The sequence below is a fragment of the Pleuronectes platessa genome, chromosome 9, assembly GCF_947347685.1.
Source record: "Pleuronectes platessa chromosome 9, fPlePla1.1, whole genome shotgun sequence".
In the NCBI taxonomy this organism is placed as follows: Eukaryota; Metazoa; Chordata; class Actinopteri; order Pleuronectiformes; family Pleuronectidae; genus Pleuronectes; species Pleuronectes platessa.
The window spans coordinates 22,424,210-22,445,966 of NC_070634.1; the positions used below are offsets into that span (position 1 = coordinate 22,424,210).

At 43.6% G+C, this 21,757-nt stretch overlaps 1 protein-coding gene across 2 annotated transcripts in view; it reads right to left on the reverse strand.

Moving 5' to 3' along the window:
• Positions 1 to 12,017: 12,017 nt before the first annotated feature.
• The window catches only part of lepr (leptin receptor), a 41,307-nt gene continuing 31,567 nt past the window's right edge, over positions 12,018 to 21,757 (reverse strand). For both annotated transcript variants that reach the window (XM_053430274.1, XM_053430273.1), the window contains exons 11-21: positions 21,367 to 21,466; positions 20,594 to 20,820; positions 20,278 to 20,432; positions 19,678 to 19,831; positions 19,471 to 19,553; positions 18,713 to 18,926; positions 16,290 to 16,499; positions 15,658 to 15,741; positions 15,480 to 15,573; positions 14,952 to 15,027; positions 12,018 to 14,797 (exon numbers count right to left, since the gene is read on the reverse strand). In XM_053430274.1, the coding sequence (XP_053286249.1) occupies positions 13,886 to 14,797; positions 14,952 to 15,027; positions 15,480 to 15,573; positions 15,658 to 15,741; positions 16,290 to 16,499; positions 18,713 to 18,926; positions 19,471 to 19,553; positions 19,678 to 19,831; positions 20,278 to 20,432; positions 20,594 to 20,820; positions 21,367 to 21,466 (2,309 nt within the window). In that variant the 3' untranslated portion in view covers positions 12,018 to 13,885. The remainder of the gene's footprint in view (positions 14,798 to 14,951; positions 15,028 to 15,479; positions 15,574 to 15,657; positions 15,742 to 16,289; positions 16,500 to 18,712; positions 18,927 to 19,470; positions 19,554 to 19,677; positions 19,832 to 20,277; positions 20,433 to 20,593; positions 20,821 to 21,366; positions 21,467 to 21,757) is intronic.

Sequence of the window (21,757 nt, forward strand, 5' to 3'; positions counted from 1 at the left end):
AAGTAGTTTATAAAACGTCATCTTGGAGTCAACTCACTGGCTGTACAGGGTTTTCATCTCCACACGCAGCTACAGAGAGATGTTAAACTCGGCATCTCCTTTAGTTTGAACAACTGAAGTGTTTCCTCTCTCCTCCTACGACCTCCTCCTGCCTTTCTTTTCATCCCACTTTCCACCACCGCACTGCCTGGATGGAAATGTTCATTCTGTGCCAACACACACACACACACACACACATCACGCACACACAATGCCCTCACTGGAGACAGCACCATCAAACCAGCAGAAACAGGCCAGTAGGAAAAGTGAGCCGAGACCGGACCTTGGACTCTTGGACGAGCTGGAACAATCTTTCCCTTCGCGCTCAACACAAATAGAACATCTACCGTTTCTCTGGACGAGTGTTTCAGACATCATCCTGCCGCGGTGAAGACGTGAAGTCATCCGAGGCCTCCCTCCCTTTTTAACATATGTGCTGGCTGTAAACCAGTATGGCATGCCGAGGAGAGACTGCTCTGCTGGTTTGTGGGTTTCTTTCCAAATTAGCTCGACCGTATAGGGAGAAAGAAAAGCATTTGAGTGCAGGGAGCAAACCTGTAAAACACATTACATCAGGCTATAGTGTGTCTCTCTGACGATTAAATGGAGCCCCCCGATACTTTAATGTGTTTCCACAGGGCACATCCAGGCTAAAATTGGAATATCAACATTGTTTTAACAGCTCTTCAGTGAAGATTTGAGACCAACTAGGTGCCAGGATGAATTGCTTGCGGTCTGAAAGAGAGGGATGATACGAATGGAAGTGTGACTCTCTGGCACGGTGGTGGAAAAAAATATCCCTTCATTACTTTGCAGACTTTTTAGAAACGTTTGTGACATCCAGGATTTATCAGAGGCCCAGTGCATGATGTCGTTCATGTTTTAGGTGCCAGTCCCTCCAGTTATTCTGCTATTTCTCTCCCACTGCTTCATTCAGTGTCTCAGTTTACCTCCGTTTACCTTTGCTTGCCAGTTTTGGCCCTTTTTACCCGAGAAGCAAAAACACCGGCCGTTTGTGTCTCTCCGGTGGCAGAGTGCATTGTGGGAGAACGGGAGCCGGGCAGTGCAGCAAAGCGCATGCAGCTGTGAAGCTTCCGACCCGGTGCCCTGCTGTTTTCTAACTTCCTCTTGTACGCACACCAACACACACACACACACACACACACACACAAGCACAGTTTAGCCTGGCACTCACGTGTCTGTAGATACCTGACCGCTCCTCAGAGGGAGCCATTATTATGCATTTCCTTCCCCTTGATTCTTATTTATGTTTTATCCCTGTTGGTGTGTGTGTGTGTGTGCGTGTGTGTGTGTGTGTGTGTGTGTGTGTGTGTGTGTGTGTGTGTGTCTAAGCTTAGAGGACTGGAAAATAAAAGCCACAGAGCGACTGCAGCACACTGGATCAGTCAAAATCGATATCTTGCTCGAGTGAGTGGAACTTTTTCTTTTGACTTCTTCAAAAGCTGCATTTTGTTATTATTTTGTTATGCAATGCGCCCCGAGAAATGTTTTGTTTTCTTTGTAAAGTGGAAATGTTCAAAAGTACCTGACTGTGTTCGTTGATGTGGAGAATTATATTATGCAGTGTATAAATTATACGAGCTTATCCAATGAATAAAGGTATTTTAAATGTTTTTACTTGTGCTTTTGTTTGTTTGTCAGCAAGATTACACAAAAAATACTGAGCAGTCGTTTCCACAAAACTTAATAATGTGTTATATGGAATAATTAGTGGATCTTGATTAAAACTTAATTGAATTTTCAAGGGACTGATATTTATGAGTGCGTTATCCAAATACAAATCTAGTGAAATTCAATGCAGTTTCACAATTGGACTGTTTAGCCTTGGGCACACCACTGACTGTCACTCCAGTTCAGATATCAAATAGCATCGTGGCTGATGCCAGAAGTGAAACATCCCATTCAGCATGTTTGATGTCTTGATCCTTCAGTTTGGAGAAACTCTTGCACTCTATTAAAACTGTCCCATGGGAGGAAGTAGATCAGAAATTCAAAACCAAACTTCCCTGTGCACCTTGTACTGAGTGGCAGCTGCTGTTCTCTCCTGACCACTTCATGTAAAACACTCTGAGTGTAATCAATACTTGGCCCGGGCCTCCCACAACAAGGTTTATCAATGAAGATCCATTAGAGCTCAGAACGCTTGATGGACGTTTCCCAGAACATCTTCACCGATAGTGCTCGATGCAACTAGAGGCCACATCACTGTCCTTCATGCAGCAGGTCATAGAAACAAGGTGTGTGGATACAGAGAGATTATTAACTTTGATTTGAAATGAAGCAAAACTATATTTTAATTATTTAGCGCTTCACCTGAAAGACAGAGCTCAACTTTTCAAACAAATATTCAAGCAGTAGCATGAGGCAATGAAATCACATGTATTTATTTTGTAATATGTTCAATAAGGGTATAAAAACAATTACAAATCATAAAATAAACAATATAATGACAAATATATATATCTTAGCCAGCTCTGAACTCACACTGGTGATGAGGGGTCAACCCCCCCCCCAACAAAATCACACCTAAAGTGTCCTGAGTCAAGAGGGTTTAGCGTTGCCACCATTTGATTGTGAAGTTCCTGTCAGATCAGTTTACATCATGTGTACATTCAGTATATAGTTTATCTACCCTGAAGAGGAGTAAGAGTATTAGCAGCTTGTACTCTAACAACAGCCTCTACCTGCTGACAATATTTATAGTCGGTTGGAGGGGATAATAAAATAGTGGAGGATTCCGGGGATGTGATGTGGTCACATCTCTCCTGCTGATCTGGACATATGCTTGTTGGGTTAACAGGCTGAGGTGGGGATGGCGGGGGTGTGTGGGTGAGAGGGGGACAGGAGGACGGGTGTGAGGACGCCGTCTGGGAGCGTGGACGTCAGGACGCCCGGCTGTCGAGGCTCAGATCTCCATCAATGAGGCTCAATCGAATCAAAGAAACAAGAAGATCCAAATTAGTCTGCTTACTGTGAACATTACCATCACTGCAATCAATCTGATTCCAGCACATCCCTGTCAGCTTCAGGGAGTGGCCGCCTGTCGGTTCAGGGTTCGGAGGACGTATCACCCCCCCCCCCCCCCCCCCCCAGCCCCACCACCTCCCCCCGCCCCCACCCGACCAACCTTCATCAGCCCGGAGTGAGATATGACTCCAGCTCCGAGCTTCTCCACAATCATTTGTAATTTCATTTTACAAATAATAGACCTTTATGGCTGAACTAAGTCACGTTTATTCCTGCATGGATCCAATTATATGGTAGAGACTTTAAAACAATGTTTGAAGTATAATAATACCAAAGGCTCAAAGCGTGTGATGCTGTAAACACTGATGTCGAGTTGAGAGATTTGGGAAAGAAACATTGATGCTGACTGACTGACAGGTGATCCCTGACAGGAGGTGCAGAAAGTGTTAATGCATCAACTCTGGAACCAATGATGGAAAACTTACTCGTGTTTAGGAAAGTGATGTTGTTTTTTTAAGGTTACTGTTAATGAATAGATAAATAGATACTTGAGAGTTTCCACATTACCTCAGAAATCCAGGCCTTCCTTGAACCTGCAGAGCGACCAGGCTGTGGGACAACAGGCTGCTCTTTACAGATGATTTACTGCTGTGAGACGCTGCTGGTGTCAGTGTCCGCCGCAGATTGTCACTGTCCAGGAGACAGTGGTTTTGTCTGCTGAAGCATTACTATGCTAATTGGGCCGGCTAAGTGTTTGCGGCTGGTGCTGACAGCAGAGATTTTAACTTTACAACCAACACAAGCCACAAGAAGCCTCTGGATGCTCAGCAGACTGAAGAGCAGCACTTTGAAAAAATGCACTTAGTCGACTGATTATGTAAATGCCACTGCTTCAACCTGTGCTCTAGTCAGAGCCCTGACGGGGTATTTTTAATTTCCACTTGAACATTTATTTCCACAGTGGGTGGCAGTGGAATGCACACAAACAATGATTGGAGCTGTAAAAGCCCAGTGAAACAGTGGGGAGGAGGTTTCCTGCTTGAGAGACGGGGCGGAGGACCCAAACAGTTGGTGGTTGATGGAGAAACAAATGATTAAAGGAAAATGTCAAGCATTTGAGAAACATCCTTATTTGCTGGCTTGCTGCGAGCTAGAGAAAATTCATAGTACGCTAAATAGGATAAGGAAAACTATGTTATATTTGAATATACACAAAACTGTGTAAAAATATATGCATCAAGGTTTCCTTATATATTCTGAGTCCATTGAATACATCAGTTGTGCACATCCTCAGAAGTTAAAGAGGGAATATGCCTATGAGTGCTCAGTTGAGTGTTTCTCTTACAGAACCACATTTAAATTCATTAGGATCCAGATTTTTATTTGGATCTGCACCAAATTGCACACACTCCAATATCAATATCATATCCTCATCAAGATGAATTTTTCTCTGAGAAATCAATGTGGAGCATCTGTAGAAATGTCTCCTGTTGGTCAGCTTTCCAGTTTCCTGTCAGTGGACTGTGAAGCTGCCAAAAACACTGAAAACACAGGTTAGCTCTTGAAGAACACAACACTCCAACTGCCACTTACAGTCAGGGTTCAAATCCCATTGCACATCTGTTTACTGCGCGTCTTGTCAACCTTCTGTCAACCCATTGAGTTAAAGATAATAGTTCTATAATCACTATTCTCCTGAAGTAGCCTCAAGGTCATGACAGGAGCCATTCAAAATAGTTTCAGTCGTCCAAAACTTGAGAGAAAGACACCACAGAGCTTCCTGCACTCAACCTCAGTGAATATATACACATATTATATATATAAATAAATAAAATGCTTGAGGTTACCAGATTATGAAATGATAATTAACATTTCACGAATCTCATTATCTTATTATCATTATCATCTAATCTTATTAACTGGTCATGCACAATAACCAAGACAAATGAAAAGTCATTTAAACATCCAAAATGTAATTTAATAAAACACTTACTGATGCAATTATATACATACAAAGTTATTTCTTATCAGTTTTCACTCTAAATTTGTGCAGATAAACATTCATTTGCATTTCTTCCTCCTCCTCGCATCCTCTGAGTTTGGTGAGGACGTTCCCAGACGGTGGAATGTGGACGGCTGTCCCATGAGCTGCTTGCTACTGTGGAGTGTTTTCAGTCCAGAGGTCCCGGGGCTCCGTGGGACGATCAGGGAAACAAACAAAGGGGCAGAACTAGGCCGTGGTGTTCCCACCGAGTGACGTAATCCAGCGCGGGTCGAGGTCAGCAGAGGCCAGCGTTTTTTATTGCTGTTGGGGATTCCAATAGCTACCAGAAGATTTTGTGGTGGAGTAACAACATGGAGCCATCTGGTTTGTGTTAGAGAGACTGTGTGCGCATGTGTGTTGGATTCTCTGCACGGTCTGGGGGGCTGTTGTCACTGAGGCCATTTTGTGTTCACTGTCAACAACGAGTGGGATTCCACTGCTTTGGAACATGTGAACATATTCATTTATCAGATGTTCAGGCCCAGAACTGAGGGAGAGAGATTCAGTCGATAAGAAGAAGAAAAGAAAAGAGAACTGATGGAAGGTCATTCTTTTCAGTTAGTTTGAAGATATTGATCATGTAATGGCTCGCAGCAGATCCAAGGGTCTTAGACTCATTTCTCATTCCACGTTCATATGGTCGTTATTACTTTGAGGTCCTTGGATCCTAAGATCAAACAGACCTGTGCAGTATCAAGGAGACTGAGCCAGAAACACATGATACATGAGACTTTCAGAACGGCAGGTTTTTAAAGTCGTCATTTTTTAAACATACTTTGGATTTCTGAACATCTAATCAATTATCATTGGGTAGTAGTGCACCAGTCTCTGGAGAGGGATAGGGCTTTCCAGGAATGCATTACAGTAGAGGAGTACAAGTCATCATAAAGAGATGTGCTTCTCTGCTGCTGACACAGCTCGTGGAAATGCGTGGATGTACATTCACACGCACAGAAACACACACGTGCTCCCTCATTTGTGCACACATACACACAAAATCACATTGCAACGCCACAGAGACTTATATGTGGATCCATACATGCACTTATCCATATACCGCTCCGTCCTGTGTCATATTCTCAGAAGCTGCTTCATCAAGTGATTTGTAAAATAGCTTTTCTAAAGTGCTCTGTGTGTTCGGACAGGAAATAGACTATCAAGCCCTCGGCTTAAGAAATGCCTTTGAATTTTCACAGATCAAAGAAGTGTTTCCTGAGGGGGTGCGGGGGGTCAGAAAATATAGAGAACAAGTGCACAGAAGCCTGGGGTGTTGCCTGGCCGCATGCCTGTACTGGACCCCAAACCAATTAGGCCTTAATTGAGTGTCTGAGTGAAAGGGGGACATTCAGCTGAGTCTCTTTCACCCTGTTAGCCAGAGACAAGCATGCTTTGTGACACACGCACCGACTGATCTCCAGGCATTTGGTTCATCCGACCCACTTACGACAGACCAGGCCCAGGCGAAAGGGCCGCCCCAGGTCGCTTTCAGAGCCTCATGTGCGTCTCACGTTTCTGTTTCCCTCACAAAAACGAGTGGACAGAGTGGGTTTGCCATGCAAATGATTGGGCTGATGGTTTTCGGTAGAATATCAGTGTGTGGCCTATAAATAAGTGGGCTAATGGCTCCTTTCCCTTCTGAAAACAGGCAAAAGAAGCTCTTTGATGGCGTCTTTCAATGCCAGCAGCACGGACGCTTGTTTGTCACCATTGAGCCCGAGTGACCTAGTTGTTGTGTGCCTCCAATCAACAGGAAATGACAGTGGAGAAAGTTAGAGTCAAGTAATATGATGGTGTGTGATTGTTGGTTTGAACGTGGCTGCAGAACATGAGTCATATGGGAACTCTGGATATTTTCATCCCAGTGAAACCAGAGGTGTGGCCTCGGTGGACTCCAGCCAGTTCAGTAGTTTCTGCATTATCCTGCCAACCATCAAACACTGAAAACATAACCGCTTTGATGGAGGAAATGAGACATAATTGTAATTATGTTTAAATTAGTTGCTTTTAGAATATTCAGTTCACATTCCTGTCTGCATGTTACAATGAAGTCTAACTATGACTAACACGTGATTTCCTGTTTTATTTTCTTAAGTCTTCCCTGCACGCCTTTCAATTTGTTCTACTTCCTGTTATTGATCAGATTCCCCTGTGTTCACCTGTTTTCAATCATCCTTTCAGACATGCTTGTATTTACACCACCTGTGTTTCACTTCCTGTTTGCCACCTTGTCTGTGTTCTGTCAGTAGACCTGCTTTGGATTTTCTTGTGTATGATCCCTGTCTGTTCTTTGGATTTTGAAGTTTTTAAAAGTTTTTACAACTTTAGAATTTCTGTTGTTGTTTTTATCAGCATTTTGATAAACAGACAACGTTTTCAGACCATTTATTTCTCTCTCTCAACATCACATTTGATTTGTTACTACATGGAATTATTAATTTATGGTAAATACTGAAGAAAAATTTGTCATAAACTATAATCTGAAATAATAAATTGAAAGATTACAGAATTTTAATATTTGAGTATGGTACACTACAGACAATAATAAGATCTGAGCAACTAAAAAAACAATGATACAGAATCTTAAATCTTGACCTTTGTCCTTTTTCTTTGCTCTCTGACCCGATGCATGTATAACGTAAAAGACTCCCTCTGCACGTCAGCGCCTCTTAGGAAGACTGTTGCTGTAAAACATGATATTTCCCATGTGTCTGATGAGATGAATCATGCATCAAATGGCAAGTACATGCACAGCCCTGTCAGAGAGCAATGGGGTGAGGGGGGCAACACGCATGTCATCCTAAATCCTCTAAAGGCCTCCAGCACAGACGGGGCCCCAGGAGAGGGTCCCAGGGGTCAGCACAGCTTCTGTCTACATTCTTTTTTTCCCGTCTCTCAGCCCCTCCCACTCTCTCGTTCTCTTTGCTCTCCTCCACCTACTGCTACTGATGCTCCATTTATTATTGCTGTGTCTCTTTCCTCATGAATCGATTTCCCTACAGCCGAGCAGCAGCGGAGCCACGGTTACAGATTACAGGGAGCGTGAGGCTTTACATTCCCAGAGAACCCAAATCTGTCCGGCTGACTGTGGTGCCTGGCGACCAAACCAGAGTTCTCTAACCCCCTGTTTACCAGAAGAGGAATCGAGCCAGCGCAGCGAGCACGAGCGGCTCTAAACCAGGGAAGTCCGATTTTCCTCATTTCCTCTTGTGGTCGCCGAGTTTTGTTGTGAACTCGCCTCCATCTGACCTTTCCCCCAGATGTTAAGGCCTTCAAAGCCAACGTGGATAAACACCAGTAGCCAAAGCCCCTGCGCCATTGCTGCACAAATTAATGCCAGGCGATCAATGAGGGATTTACAATGTCAAGCTCCCTAAATCTGTCGCCTGATTCCCATTAACAGGCTTGATGGCAACAGGCGGAGCATGAACAGTGACGTCAGAACACACACACACACACACACACACACACACACACACACATGCACAAACAGGCACAAACAGACACACAAACACACTCACACAAGTGTTGTTTTTTGGGTCAATTTGTCGGTTCAGTGATGGTGGTGCTGATAAAACTATTGTGTGATATTCAACAGTGAGTTGTTGTTGTTGTTGTTGTTGTTGTTGTTGTTGTTGTTGTTAATTATGATGATAATACAAATAAATGAAATGGACATGAAACATAGCAAAAGTGTTTATTGTGAACAAATTAAAGTTTAAGTGACGCATCGGTGAATGCATGTATATTTAATTTAACTTGTACAAATAGATGAATGGCCACATGACAGCTCCCTAAAAGTGAATCCAAATCCCCTTGATCACCCCCTGGTGGCTGACATCAGGTTATACACCCCACCTCCTCCATGTTAGCAGATGGAACCTGGAACAAAATAAAGTCGGAGTACACATGAAATACATTTTCTCAAAGGTGTTCTCTCACATTTGTAGGTAGTTCTTATCACACTGATTTTTTTCCATTAGGCTTGATTGTGGATTAGTTACTTGCATGTCTCTGAGGAAGAGGGAGTGGCTACGTCCCATGATCAACACTGTGCAGACAAGATGGCAGCGCCCTTATCCAGGAGATTTGGGCTTCATTTTTGGGTGGAAGCAAAAATGTCATGCTCCATCTTTATATATAGTCTATGATTTGTATACTTTGCATTTCAGGCAGTAGAGGTATTAGTTTATATACTTTCTACAGCAACAGACAGCCATTAGTCTCCATAATTCTTTTCTCAGTACATCATGAGAATCAATCATCAGATTCTTGCTCATGTCATGTAATCCATCACAGTGAACAGCGAGACCGCTTTATTCAGCATTTTTATCAGTGTGACATCAGCAGAGATGTATCTGAATAGTCTGCAATGCAAGACGTCACAGTAAAATCTGAAATTTACTGCAGGCGGTTGTCAAACTATTCTGAAATGAATGGAAACCAGCGGAATTCATCCGTGCTCCGACTTTTTCCACCTCCTGCCTCCACAGGACAGAGGAGCTTGAATCGCTTTCAGATGACGACAGAGTCCAAAGATAAATCAGAAGGTTTGTTTTTGAAGAAAGTTGTAGTCTCAGAAAAGCTACTTCCTGGAAGATGAGGAAGACTCGTGTGGAAGTGTTTGTGCAGCGCAGGGCGACACAGGCACTTCCAGATGGATGGATCCAAGCAGGGAAGAGAGCAACAAGGAGAGAAATATTAAATCACATTTTTAATATCACTGTAATGACGTTCTATGTAACTTTTAAATGCATCATATCTGGAAGGAGAACTTGACCGTTAACTTCGGATTTTTGCAGAACTTTCCTTTTCTTTTCTTAACATCACATCTTTGAAAATCTCACACTCCTGTTCCTCCCTTTATTTGTATATTTTTCAAAGCCACCCCGCTCTAAATCTCTTCGGGTCGAGGCAAAGTTCAAGGCTTTGAGCAGAATAACTTGTGCCAGGAACTCTCAACAGCTCATCCGCTCTTCAAAAGGGAAAATTAAAGCCAATATGCGTAATCTTACTTTTCACCGTGGAATCAGTCTCGTTCCACTAATGCACCAAATCTTAAGAACGAGATTACGACATTTCACGGATACTTCATTTGTGTTAACACCACCTCGCTGCCAAAGACCCGATCAACTCACTGAGCCTCTTTTTTTCATCGTGGCCCAAACAACTTTCAATCAAGATTCTGTGTATTCCTCAGATTTTTGTTGGGAATAATAAATTAGAAAATGGCGTAAACCTCTAAAAAAGCTGATTCACCTCGTCCATTATTTAGACTGAACCTTGCTTCGAGGTTAATGTGTCACGGCTGAAAGATCGGCGAGCACCAGAGAACTTTCACATGTGCAGTGTTTCTCCTGCAGGACCACTTTATCTCTCAGGCTCCTGGTTTTCAGATCAGGTACCGAGGTCTTCTGAGGAAAACTGGGTCACCTCACCAGACATGGCATCACTAAGAAAGCTGTGCTCTGACTTCGGGATCTTTAAGATGGTGTTATTTGGTCTACATCTTTAATTTGAAACATTTGTGTCTGCATGTCTGACAGGCTGGGATACATGAAGTCACCTTGCAGACGCTCCTTAGGGACAAGTCTCCATCCATAATAACCATCAACACAAGCCCCCCTCCCTCCCCCCTCCGAGGTGTTCCTCTCACTATTACCATATCTGAATCTTTGCAAGGCGTCAGGGTCCAGTTCTTTCCGACTCTCTTTGCCAAAGCTCGAGGCTCTCTGCACCGCCGTGTCCTTCTATGGCAAATACAAGGGATGAAAACAGAGGGAGCCTTTAAAGAGTCCCTGACATCACTGAAACAAACCTCCATCAGTGGTGCTTTCTGCTCCCCTGGTGGCTGCAACATGCAAACACATCATACAGATGTTTTTTATATTCAAGTTAAGTCAAAAAAAGTGAGGAGCCGTGTTGATCTGTCAAAGCAGGTTTAACTGCAAAACTCCAGCTGAGCCCTGTGTTATCAAGTCCTCCAGTGATTTATTACTGAGCTTTTCATTAAATTGGTGGACTCACAAAAGATATAAGAAATAGTAGTCGTAACTGATGCAGAGAAGAAATCCTGACGGCTGGTTACTAATATGAGTGAAGCTGTCAAAACATTGGATGGCACAGGTTCAATAATGCAACGTGATAGCTTCCCTGTCAGGGCCCTGTTCCTAACACGTGGGGAACTGAACCGTCCACATCATAACACAACAGTGCAACACGTCTCTGGATTCTTAACTGTTATCAGTTCTGATGCAGGACCTGCAGAAGTGCAGCTCGACAGCTGGATGATGAGGATTCTTTAAGGTTGAAAACGTGAAATTATTTCCTGACACATGGCTGCACTTTGCTCAAAGATGCAATCAAGTAATGTTGATATGATTATTATTCTCCATGAGTGTAAGGAGGATTTTTAAGAGGATCATTATGAGTTGCTGCTGTGGTGACCCGTTCTAAAACATGATATGGTTTGTGCAATACACCTGTGTTTTAGTTTTGCATGTGAATATTTTATACTTATACTATAACTTTTTGTTGAACTCTTTTTAAATTCAATAGAAGATGAACACATACCCGAAGATATTATGGACCCTGAAAGATTCTTAGATCTAGTTCACAGGGACATCTAGTGGACGGACACGGCAGTAACTGATGCAGAGACTGTTTCTTGTTCAGGATGTCATGTGTTTCCTGACTTCCTCTTAAACAGCTAAATAAAAGAATTCCAATTAACAGCTTAAACAACACTATACAAACTAACCCAAGCAAATAATGGCAACACTGTACTGTAAAGTGCTTTGAGTGGTCTGGTTGCCATTAAGACTATAAAGGTACAGACATGAGTGAGTGGATCGTCTAGAATAGAACTGATAAAGACCTGTAGTGTGAAAACCTGTTTACTCTTCAAGTGAGTGTCTGAAGTTTGCATCGTTCACTGATTCAGACACAATCACAATAAATATTTTTATTTTCACCATCAAAAATAGACAAAATATCTTCATGTGCAATAACAACCACTTTTCACCGACGTTCAAAAGTTTTCATTCTTGTCTTCCTCTCGTTTAAAATATACAATATGTAATCTTTAGTTCACATCAGACAGTGAGTGCTCATGTTGATGGGCGATGACGCTGAAAAGAAAAATAGATCACTTTTTTTTTAAAAACACTTTAACAAAAGTCGCAAAACACATTACAGCACAAAGTACAAAAAAAAAAAATACATTCTTTGGCTTGGTGGGCGAGTGAGTCCGAGCAGATGTTGATGAATTCCGGCCCCAGATAAATCCACCTGTCGTCAGTGACTCCACGTGTTTCCATCGGCGTGTGGTTTCCTTTAGTCACACCAGCAGATCCGAGGTGACGTCCAGGTTTTGGCCTTTCACAGTCAACTGGGCTCTTTTTATTCTCTTTCAACCTTTTTCCTGTTTCCCTTACAAGGATTCAGCAGAGTGAGAAACATATTTTCAACATGAGGAGCAGATGGAGTAAATGTAGGCACACGTCATTTTCTTTTAATGTGTTTATAAAACCTGGCCCACTAACATCTGGAGTTTGTCCGCAATGGGAATGGACACAATCTGCATTCACTCCGGGGTCAAATCCACGGGAGCGCCTCAGTTTATGAGGAAAGCAAACTAAAGAAAAACAGAAAAGGCAAACGTCTCTTCTGGCAATGGGAAAGGATTCAATTGCCTCTTCGAGTGGGTTTACCTGCGTTAAGAAAAAACCTGCGTACACCCACTAATTCTGGTTTAATAGATGTACAACATAGACTGGATATAAGGATGGACAACACCTGACCAACAGACGTCAGTGTGTAAAGAAACACGTAATTTTTAACATGTACTTTTACTTTTTATTCTGTTTCATGTCCCATCCAATAACATTCAGGAGGCAGGATTCATGCCCCGTACTTCAGCCAGCCACCAGAGGGCGATCAAGCTACTTTGGCTTAACATTACGTCCATCTTTACATTAAGTTTATGTCTCAGCACCCTCGTGCATGAATAACCGAACCTGCACAGTTTGCAGAGGATGACACAGTAGAACCAGAGTTTAAAACCCTGTAAAGAAAGAAAGAAAGAAAAGCCCCGTGACTGAGGCTTGTGGCCTCATGACGTCTTCACACAATAGCAGCATCGACTGATATTAAATTGCAACCGCACATAAATCAAGGTACTTTTTCTTTTTTCTTTTTTTTTTTACATTATCCAGCTCCACACCTTATTATTACAGATGCTTTCAGACCTGCACTGAAGTCCCAACGTTTTCCTGAAGTTTTCCAGAGGGGCTTTGTGTGAGAATGCAAAATGTCAGAGTCAGTTGCTTCGGACTTCTCCAGACAGCTCCCCTGGTAAAAACGTCAAAGTGAGATCGTGTGAGGATACAGCAGGAAAACGTCTGGGGGAAATCACAGCTAGCGAGTAGGTGTGTCGATGACACTTAAAAAGCTTGAATACCAACATCTCAGGATGATGAAAGAGGCGCTATACACACGGCTGACGCCAACTAACTCCACATCATCATTCGAGAGCTATTGGCGATCAGAGCAGACGCCCGTGTTGTGCTCTAAACATGTTTAGTTTACACGTTATGTTCGGCCTCCTGCGTGATCTGCCCCGCCGCCACCCCCCCTCCACTGAAATCTGCTGTTGTTATGAACCCGTCTGATCCTGACAATCTCATATGTCAAACTCCGGACCCATTTTGTGTCTGAGGGAATGGATACAATTCCTCCTTGGTAATTGCTGAATGATTCCACAACACAATGGTTTTAATGGTGCGTGTTTCCATTGAAACATAGGCCCTGTGAGGGTCACAGCTGGGTTTTGCTGTCCTGTAGTTGCCTGTTGCACGTAGCAGTTCTGAACTGAGGGAGGTACAGTGGAGAGAAACCACCCGACGAGGCCGACAGCTGCTGCATCGCTCCGCTCGAGTCCTCCACGCCGAGCAGAGGGCGAGACTCCACGCAACAGTCCTCCCTGGTCAAAACTACATTTTTGCCGAGCTCCGGCTCCTCCTCTTCCTCACTCTCCTCATCCTCTGCCGGATAGTCCATTCCTAGATAGTACAAGTCCTTCTCCCCTCTCCCCTCGCCCTCGTCTTCTTGCTCTGATGTTTCGGAAAGCTCCTCCACGGAGTTGTAGGAGCAGGAGCGCCGCGGGTCGTCCATCTCCCCGCCGCGGCAGCTCTCCAGCTCCCACAGACCGCCCGGGAACGATCCTGAAATGTCGGAGTTGTTGGCGGAGAAATTGCCCTCGTCGCTGGAGCTGCATCCACTGCCTCCCTTGTACTGGAGATGAATGGACGGTTGGTCCTGCTTGGGATCAGAGAGCAGCACTGTGGAGTATGTGACTGAGGACTGGGCCGAGCTCTCAGTGCTGCCCGGAGGCTGCGAGACGCCGGGTTGTAACTCGATCTTCGGGTATGAACCGGTCAAATCATCCAGATTAAGGGCTGAGGACGGAGCTCCACCCAACAGCACCTCGCTCTCCGTGAACTGGCCTTGGTCGACCTCCGAGTCAAACCCTGGGGGGAGAGAGATGGATAAGGCGCTGGGCGGGTCAGTGGTCAGCGGCACAAGAGGGGTTTGGACCAGGGCGGTGGTCAGAGCTTCATGGTCCGCTTTGTCCACTATGACGAGTTTGGAGATGTTCTCAGAGGGCATGAGCAGCGACCAGTTGGGGAGAGCCTCTGAGGGTCCGAACAGCTGCTCCAAGGTGTCGCTCTACAAACAAATACAGATGGTAAATAGAAGAAGGACAACAGAATGTGCAATCGATAATTACCTATAACATTATCGCTGTAGGATATACCAGATGCATTGAAGAAATGTGCATTTATGTTTCAATTCTACGTTCAAAAGGATAATGTATATATACCTTTTTGAAGTCCAGTCCTTTAGCCCACGAGCACTTGTTTGGGTTGGGTACATCCTTCCACACAAACTTCTTCATCCTGGGAATCAAACACAGGAAACGTTAAGGTTGTGCATCCAACCATCTTTTCTTTCTCCCCTTCCTTTTGTCTCTTGCCTGATTTCTCCTCCCACCAGCTAACATCAGGTGTAATTAGACCCGTGTGACCTGTTAAATGTCACGCTGGTCATTTGTCACAGTCGGTGTCTCTGCTTTCTCAATTAGAAAGCAGCACAGGGATTAACATCATCTATCATTTCTTGCAAGTGTCGAGGTAGAAACAAAAATTCACGAGATACTGATGCTGTGAAACTGCAGTAAAGAGCAGGACAAATATAAAGATCTGTACATAAAAAAGGTTTTTTTGCAGCTGTAGATTAAAAACACCCTTTTAATAAATGATGATTGTTGCTGATGCATCAGTTTTTGTGACCTGACGATTTATTAAAACTCACAAACATAAATTGCTTTTGACTGAAGAGGTGTTCTTACTGGTTCTGGGAGATGATCAGAGTAACAAACAGGACGATTGAGAGGAAGGAGATGATCATCAGCATCATGTAGGCTGCAGGGTCTCCTCTGGTGGCTGTAACAGGTGGAGACAAGAGGTTAAAGGGGCTCAAGCTGATGAATATGATGCTGCAGAATAACATGTGAATATTGATCTCACCTATTGTGTACATTGGCTCCCCCTCTCCGTCTGCAAACACTGGGTACAAGTAGAAGCCGTATTCCTCTGAGCCAAAGAAATCCCCTGTGAGATGATGGATGAGGTTAGAGGTCAGGTTGGTGAGTTTATATATTAATGATACACTTGGTTTAAACTGCACTTTTCTGTAAATTACAAAGTGAGACCGTGACTTTAACTGAGCAATAGCGCCCTCTGCAGCCACATGGGGTGATTCATTCTGTTGTGCTCTCTGTCTAAAGGATTAAATTACCCATGATCCCTGGCTTCCTGAACGAGAGACACCAATGTTACAAAAACACTAAACTCTGAATCTTTGAAAATACGATCTTGATTCCAAACACATGGACCTGGGTGAAAACAAACTTCTTGGCAGAGGCAATAAAAAGCTACACACGAAAGTAAAACATAAAAAAAACAAGTTTTATGGTGAGATTTAAACTGTTCCAGAGTGTGAGGCTCTAACAACACAGTCACCCTGACACCAGCTGTTATCTAGGAATAACTGGCAGAGCGCCATCTACAGATCTAAGTGAGCATGTGTTTATTTGCTTATGAAGAATTCAGTGATTCCCTGATCACAGAAAAAATAAGAAGAGAAGAGAAGATGTCACCTCTCAGATGTGCAGGATGCTCAGTGTAGGGAAGTCGGACCCACGTATCGTCACTGTGGGCTTTGTGATGATCAGAACCGTGCTGTCTCTGTGGTACGGTCCACTGCACCACCATGGACACGGGCACAGAGCTGTTGTCCAGCAGAGTCCAGGACAGAGACACGGAGGTGCTGTTGACGACCGACACACTGAAGGAACGCACACAGCGACCTGCACACCGGAGAGAAGGGAGAGGAACAGAGTCATGATTCACAAGCTCAGCAAAACCCAATGGATTTCAGGGATTAAAGGAAACCAGTACAATCACATTATTTTCTAATGCTCTGGAATCGTACTGGAGCTGTTTCAGTTCATTTAGATTGAGAACTAGTGACTTCCATGATCATTGTTTCCTGTTTGGCCTTTTATTAAATAAATTATTTACACTGAATTTAAATGTGGTATGTACATTCATACTATAGCTTAGGAAATGCATACCTCATCTCATATACCTTCATAGGAAGGCTAAGACTTTAATTCCCCCTATTTAACAATTATAATAATATTTTAAGTACTATCATAAACATTTTGTTAATGGTTTATAAAGCTACAATGTAGCTATTAGTAGAATAAACAGATTAAATAAATATAATGCAGTAAAACACAGTTGAAATCTTGTGTAAAACAAGTTAAAATTGTTGATAAATGCTCAATAAACACCTCATATGTCCTTATGGAGGCACACGATTTAATTATAAACCTATAATGTGGTATAAACCATGCACTATATACATATACTCATCAAACTACTCTTCGTACCCTGAATATAAATCGAGGAACAAATTATAAATGTCAATTTGAAGAACACGTGCAGCTGCTTCAACTCGGGGCACAAGAGATCAACACCTGAATGGTTTCATGAGAAGGACAATGTGAATCACTTCGCTGCTGGTTCAGCTGAACCCATTTGGTCGGAACGCTAACGAGAAAATGTCCAACAAACGGCTTCCTCTGGAAACCAGAACGTGACCATCTTCATCAAAAACCATTAAAGTTAGTGGTTTCATGAAAAGCAGCCTTCACTGGATTATGACTAATAGGAGAGAGACACAAACATGTCTATGTATAACAACAAACTCAGGGATTCAAAAACAAACCTTGTGACCTCCGCTCTGCTAATGGCCTTTACTACAGTCACACTAATGGCTGCAGGAGCCACATAAGGGCTTTTAAAGGGTCCATATAGACACGTATATTAAGTGTTATGATTAAATGGATGATGAAGAATAACAGGAGTAAACAGGTTGTAGCCGCAAATCAGAAGAATCTGTTGAAAAGGTCAAATCAGGCAACAAGATCTGCAGATTAGCGTCCTTAGGACAAAATATTTTTTTCTGAGAAATACATTCCAGAGACAAAAAAGAATTAGAAAATTCAAAAAAAACTTCCATATTTCACATGACTTGGAAAATAAATAAATACTCTCACTGGAAACTCTCTTGTTTGAATGTTTTTCAGCCGTTTTGTGTACGATAATAGAAACATTCTCTTCATTCCAGTGTTTGAGTCTGAGAGTGAAAAGCACTAATGAGCAGCTCATTTACAGTTTGCCCTCAACTATAGCTTCACTATAAGACCTGTGCATTTTCACAGTGGAACCGAATAACACATGTCTGTGACCTCAGCTACAGATTTCAGGTCTTTAGCGGAAAATAAGAGCAGATTTCAATCTTTGCTCCAGAAACTGTTCTGTTCTCTTCTGGCTGTGGATGATTTGAGATATTTTACATTCTCAAAATCCTGATTCATGATTTTAGAGTGATCCTAATTTGTTCCAAGGTGTATTATATTGTTTATTTAATTTTTTAAAATGTTTTATTTATGATTTAATCATCACGTTTCTGTTAAATTGTGATTTGTGTTGTTTCTAGTATCATTTTTGTCTATCTAATCTCATTATTAACCCCTATCTATGCAGGGACATTTTAAAAAGTCTTTAATGTGTAATACATTTCAAATAATTTTATTTCATCTTCTGTCTGATATGGCTGCAGTTAATGATTATTGATCAACATTGATTAATCCTGCCCTTATCTATACTCTATTCTATTATTATCCATTTGAGGGTCACTATATTGATTTGTCTATAAAATATCCACAGAAAAGAGAAAAATTTCAGTCACGGTTTTCTAAGTTGATGTTGATTTACCAGCCGCCCAAAAAACTCACAGCTAGAGAAGCAGGAAAGTTTCCCATCCGAACAAAAGTCAATTATCTGACGACTTCAATATCTGCTCGGCTTTGGTATTTTCACATTGAGTTTTTTAATTGTATTGGTTTTGTGGGACGGAAATGAAAACGACCAGGAGGGTCTTAACTGATCTACTGGAATTACCTCAGTCCCCAGTGGAAAAAAGAATAAAGCAATCTCCCAGCTCACTCACGTTTGGGCTGTCGCTCCAGCGTCATGTGGATGTTGTTGGCGGAGCGCCCCCGACTGTTGTAGGCCTCCACGGTCACAGTCTGCGGCTCCTGGTTCCACTCGAAGCTGTAAGAGGACGCCGGCTCGATCGTCTCCTTCGTCCCGGCGCCGCTCGAGGCTTGGTGCTGGACGATGAATCCATCCACACAGTAGGAGCGCCCTGACACCGGGAGGTCCTGGAGGACGAAGCAGAACGTTTAGTCTTGAATGCTGAAGTCGGTGTTATTCTCATCTCATCTCATCGTCATCCGCTTATCCGGGGTCGGGTCGCGGGGGGAGCAGCTCAAGCAGGGGGCCCCAGACTTCCCTTTCCCGGGCCACATTGACCAGCTCTGACGGGGGGATCCCGAGGCGTTCCCAGGCCAGTGTTGAGATATAATCTCTCCACCTAGTCCTGGGTCTTCCCCGAGGTCTCCTCCCCACTGGACGTGCCTGAAACACCTCCCAAGGAAGGCGCCCAGTGGGCATCCTTACCAGATGCCCGAACCACCTCAGCTGACTCCTTTCTAAGTAAAGGAGCAGCGGCTCTAATCCGAGTCCCTCACGGATGACTGAGCTTCTCACCCTATCTCTAAGGGAGACGCCAGCCACCCTTCTGAGAAAACTCATCTCGGCCGCTTGTATCTCGTCCTTTCTAGATTTCCTAATTTAATTTATATGGGACGCTGGGCCTTGAATACCATTCCATCTACATGTATTTTCATATTCTCATGTGTGTACCTTAAACAACAGCGTGACATTAGTCTGGTTCCTGTACGGGTCGTCTTGAAGAATCCTCCAGAAATTAGGACCATGCTCAGGAGCTGAGGAGGAAACCAACAATTGCATATCACTGCAGCTTCCTGTCTGTGAGTGATGGTGGCGGTGGTATTTGTGGAAAGGTTGCATCATTAAAAGGCTTCAGGAGGGAGATGAATGGTGTTGTACCTCCGCTGTTCTGTGGAGCCGAGTAGACGGCGGCGCTCCAGTCGCTCCAGTAGCCGGTGCCGTTGGTGTGCATGCAGCGGACCTGCACCACGTACACTCGGCACATGTCCGGCACCGCAACCTCCGCCACTGCAACCCGCACTGGACTCTGGACCTGCAGACATGACAGATTATCTTGTGATATTTCTCATGTGGGGAACTGAGAAATGTCACTAATGGAACAAATCTGATCTGTGGAGCACACATCTACTTAACCCGAGAGAGAACATGATTCCTGCGTCTCTCTCATCAGTTTGAGTTATTGATGCCTTGCATTCAATTTCTTAAGAAGGTATGAGACTAATTCTTACTCCTGGATGTTTGGGCCTGTGGTTCTTTCTAGATCAACAGATGTCTTCTACACACAATGAAATATAATCTAAGGTCGACCCAGTCCTCTTTATTTTAAGGAAATCACCCATAAATGAACAAAAGAGGATTGAAAGTGAACCCAGGACCTCATCCTGTTTGTTACTCATCAAACGATAATAATCAAATTAAGAGATCTGGTAATTTCTTTTACGTAAAGATCAGTTAAACCACAGTATCCGGCTCACGCACCTTCCACTCGGGCTGGGCTCTCATCATGGATGGCGAGTGGTACTGAAGCTGACACTGGAGCCCCTCGACGGGCAGAGACGGGGGCTCCCAGGTGACCAGCAGGGCCCCCCTGCTGTGGGTCACGGCCTTCACCTTAGTGGGGGTGTGGGGTTTCACTGCAGGGGAGAGAACAACAGAGTTTGGGTGTGTGCCCAGAAATTTCACAAATCTCTAATGTGGTTAGCAAAGGTATGAAAACTGCTTAAACTGATTTATTCTGAAATCAGAGAAGACAGATCCTCCTACATGAAGCGGCTCTGAAACCACTCGTCCTCACCGTGATCTATGGGCGACAGGTAGACGGGTTTGGACCGGATCGGGCCAAGCGGGGACTCCTCCTCCAGCCACAGCTTGTAGCAGTTCATCCTCAGCGGCTGAATGGTGCAGCTCTTGTGATCGGATCTGACGTGCAGGCAAGTGGGTCCCATCTGGCCCACTTCCTGTCCCACTTCCTGTCCCGCTCGGTCCCTCTCCTCCATCACGTCGCACGGCAGGTCAGCCCACCTGGCAAGGAGGGAAAAACAGAGAGTAATATTTAAAATATAAACCAAAGATTTTCTCTTAAACAGTACGCAGTGATAAAATGATTGCATTTAAAAACAGATTTAATATTGCTGCCTGTGTGTTTCTTCAGAACTCATTGTTTCATTGTTGAAAAGCTTCAGAAACCTCGTCCTCCTCCTGTTTCCTGCACCTTTGGATTTATTTATAACAAGGCCACTGTGTTCCTGCAGCTGCTTATTTGGTGACAACAAAAGCCTGTTGTTGTTTTTGTTCCCTGAATGAAGCCAAAGACTACGAACCCAAGACACAAGTATTATACCTGTTGTGATAAGGGCTTTGTTTAGTGCTTTTGAGGTCATGACTCATGATGAAGGTGATTTACAGCAGAGGAAACAAAGAAAACACTTATTTCCAGTGTTTGACTGGAGAACGTGTTGTTCAGGAGTCTCCAGGTTTTCTGTCTGAATTCAGAGTCTTGATTTCAGGTTTCATTCACGATGTAAAGATGTTCAAATACACTTTCATCTACTGTAACAGCTTGTATACCTGGATTGAAGTTTGGGCACAGTAGACTGTCTGTTCTCCCAGCGGCAGTCCATAGCATCGATGTCCCCGTTGGTTACACAGTCGATATCAATGGAAGCTCCTGAAACACACACAATAAAAATAAACCCAAGGTAGCCTGTGCACTGGGTTCACTCCAGGTCACATTGTTGTGATGTCACATGTCAGCACTCGGGTTTCCTGTCTTTGTCCTCAGCAGCAGGAGGAAAGACACAAAATGAGAAATGACTTTCTGCGATCCACTAATCCCAGAAATCTGTTGCTCAAATATTTCAACAACCATTCAACTATATGTTTTCACACTTTGTGTTTTATTAATTATTGGAGTCTGCTACTCGTCAGTAGTGATAGAGCTTCTCAAAACATTGAACCC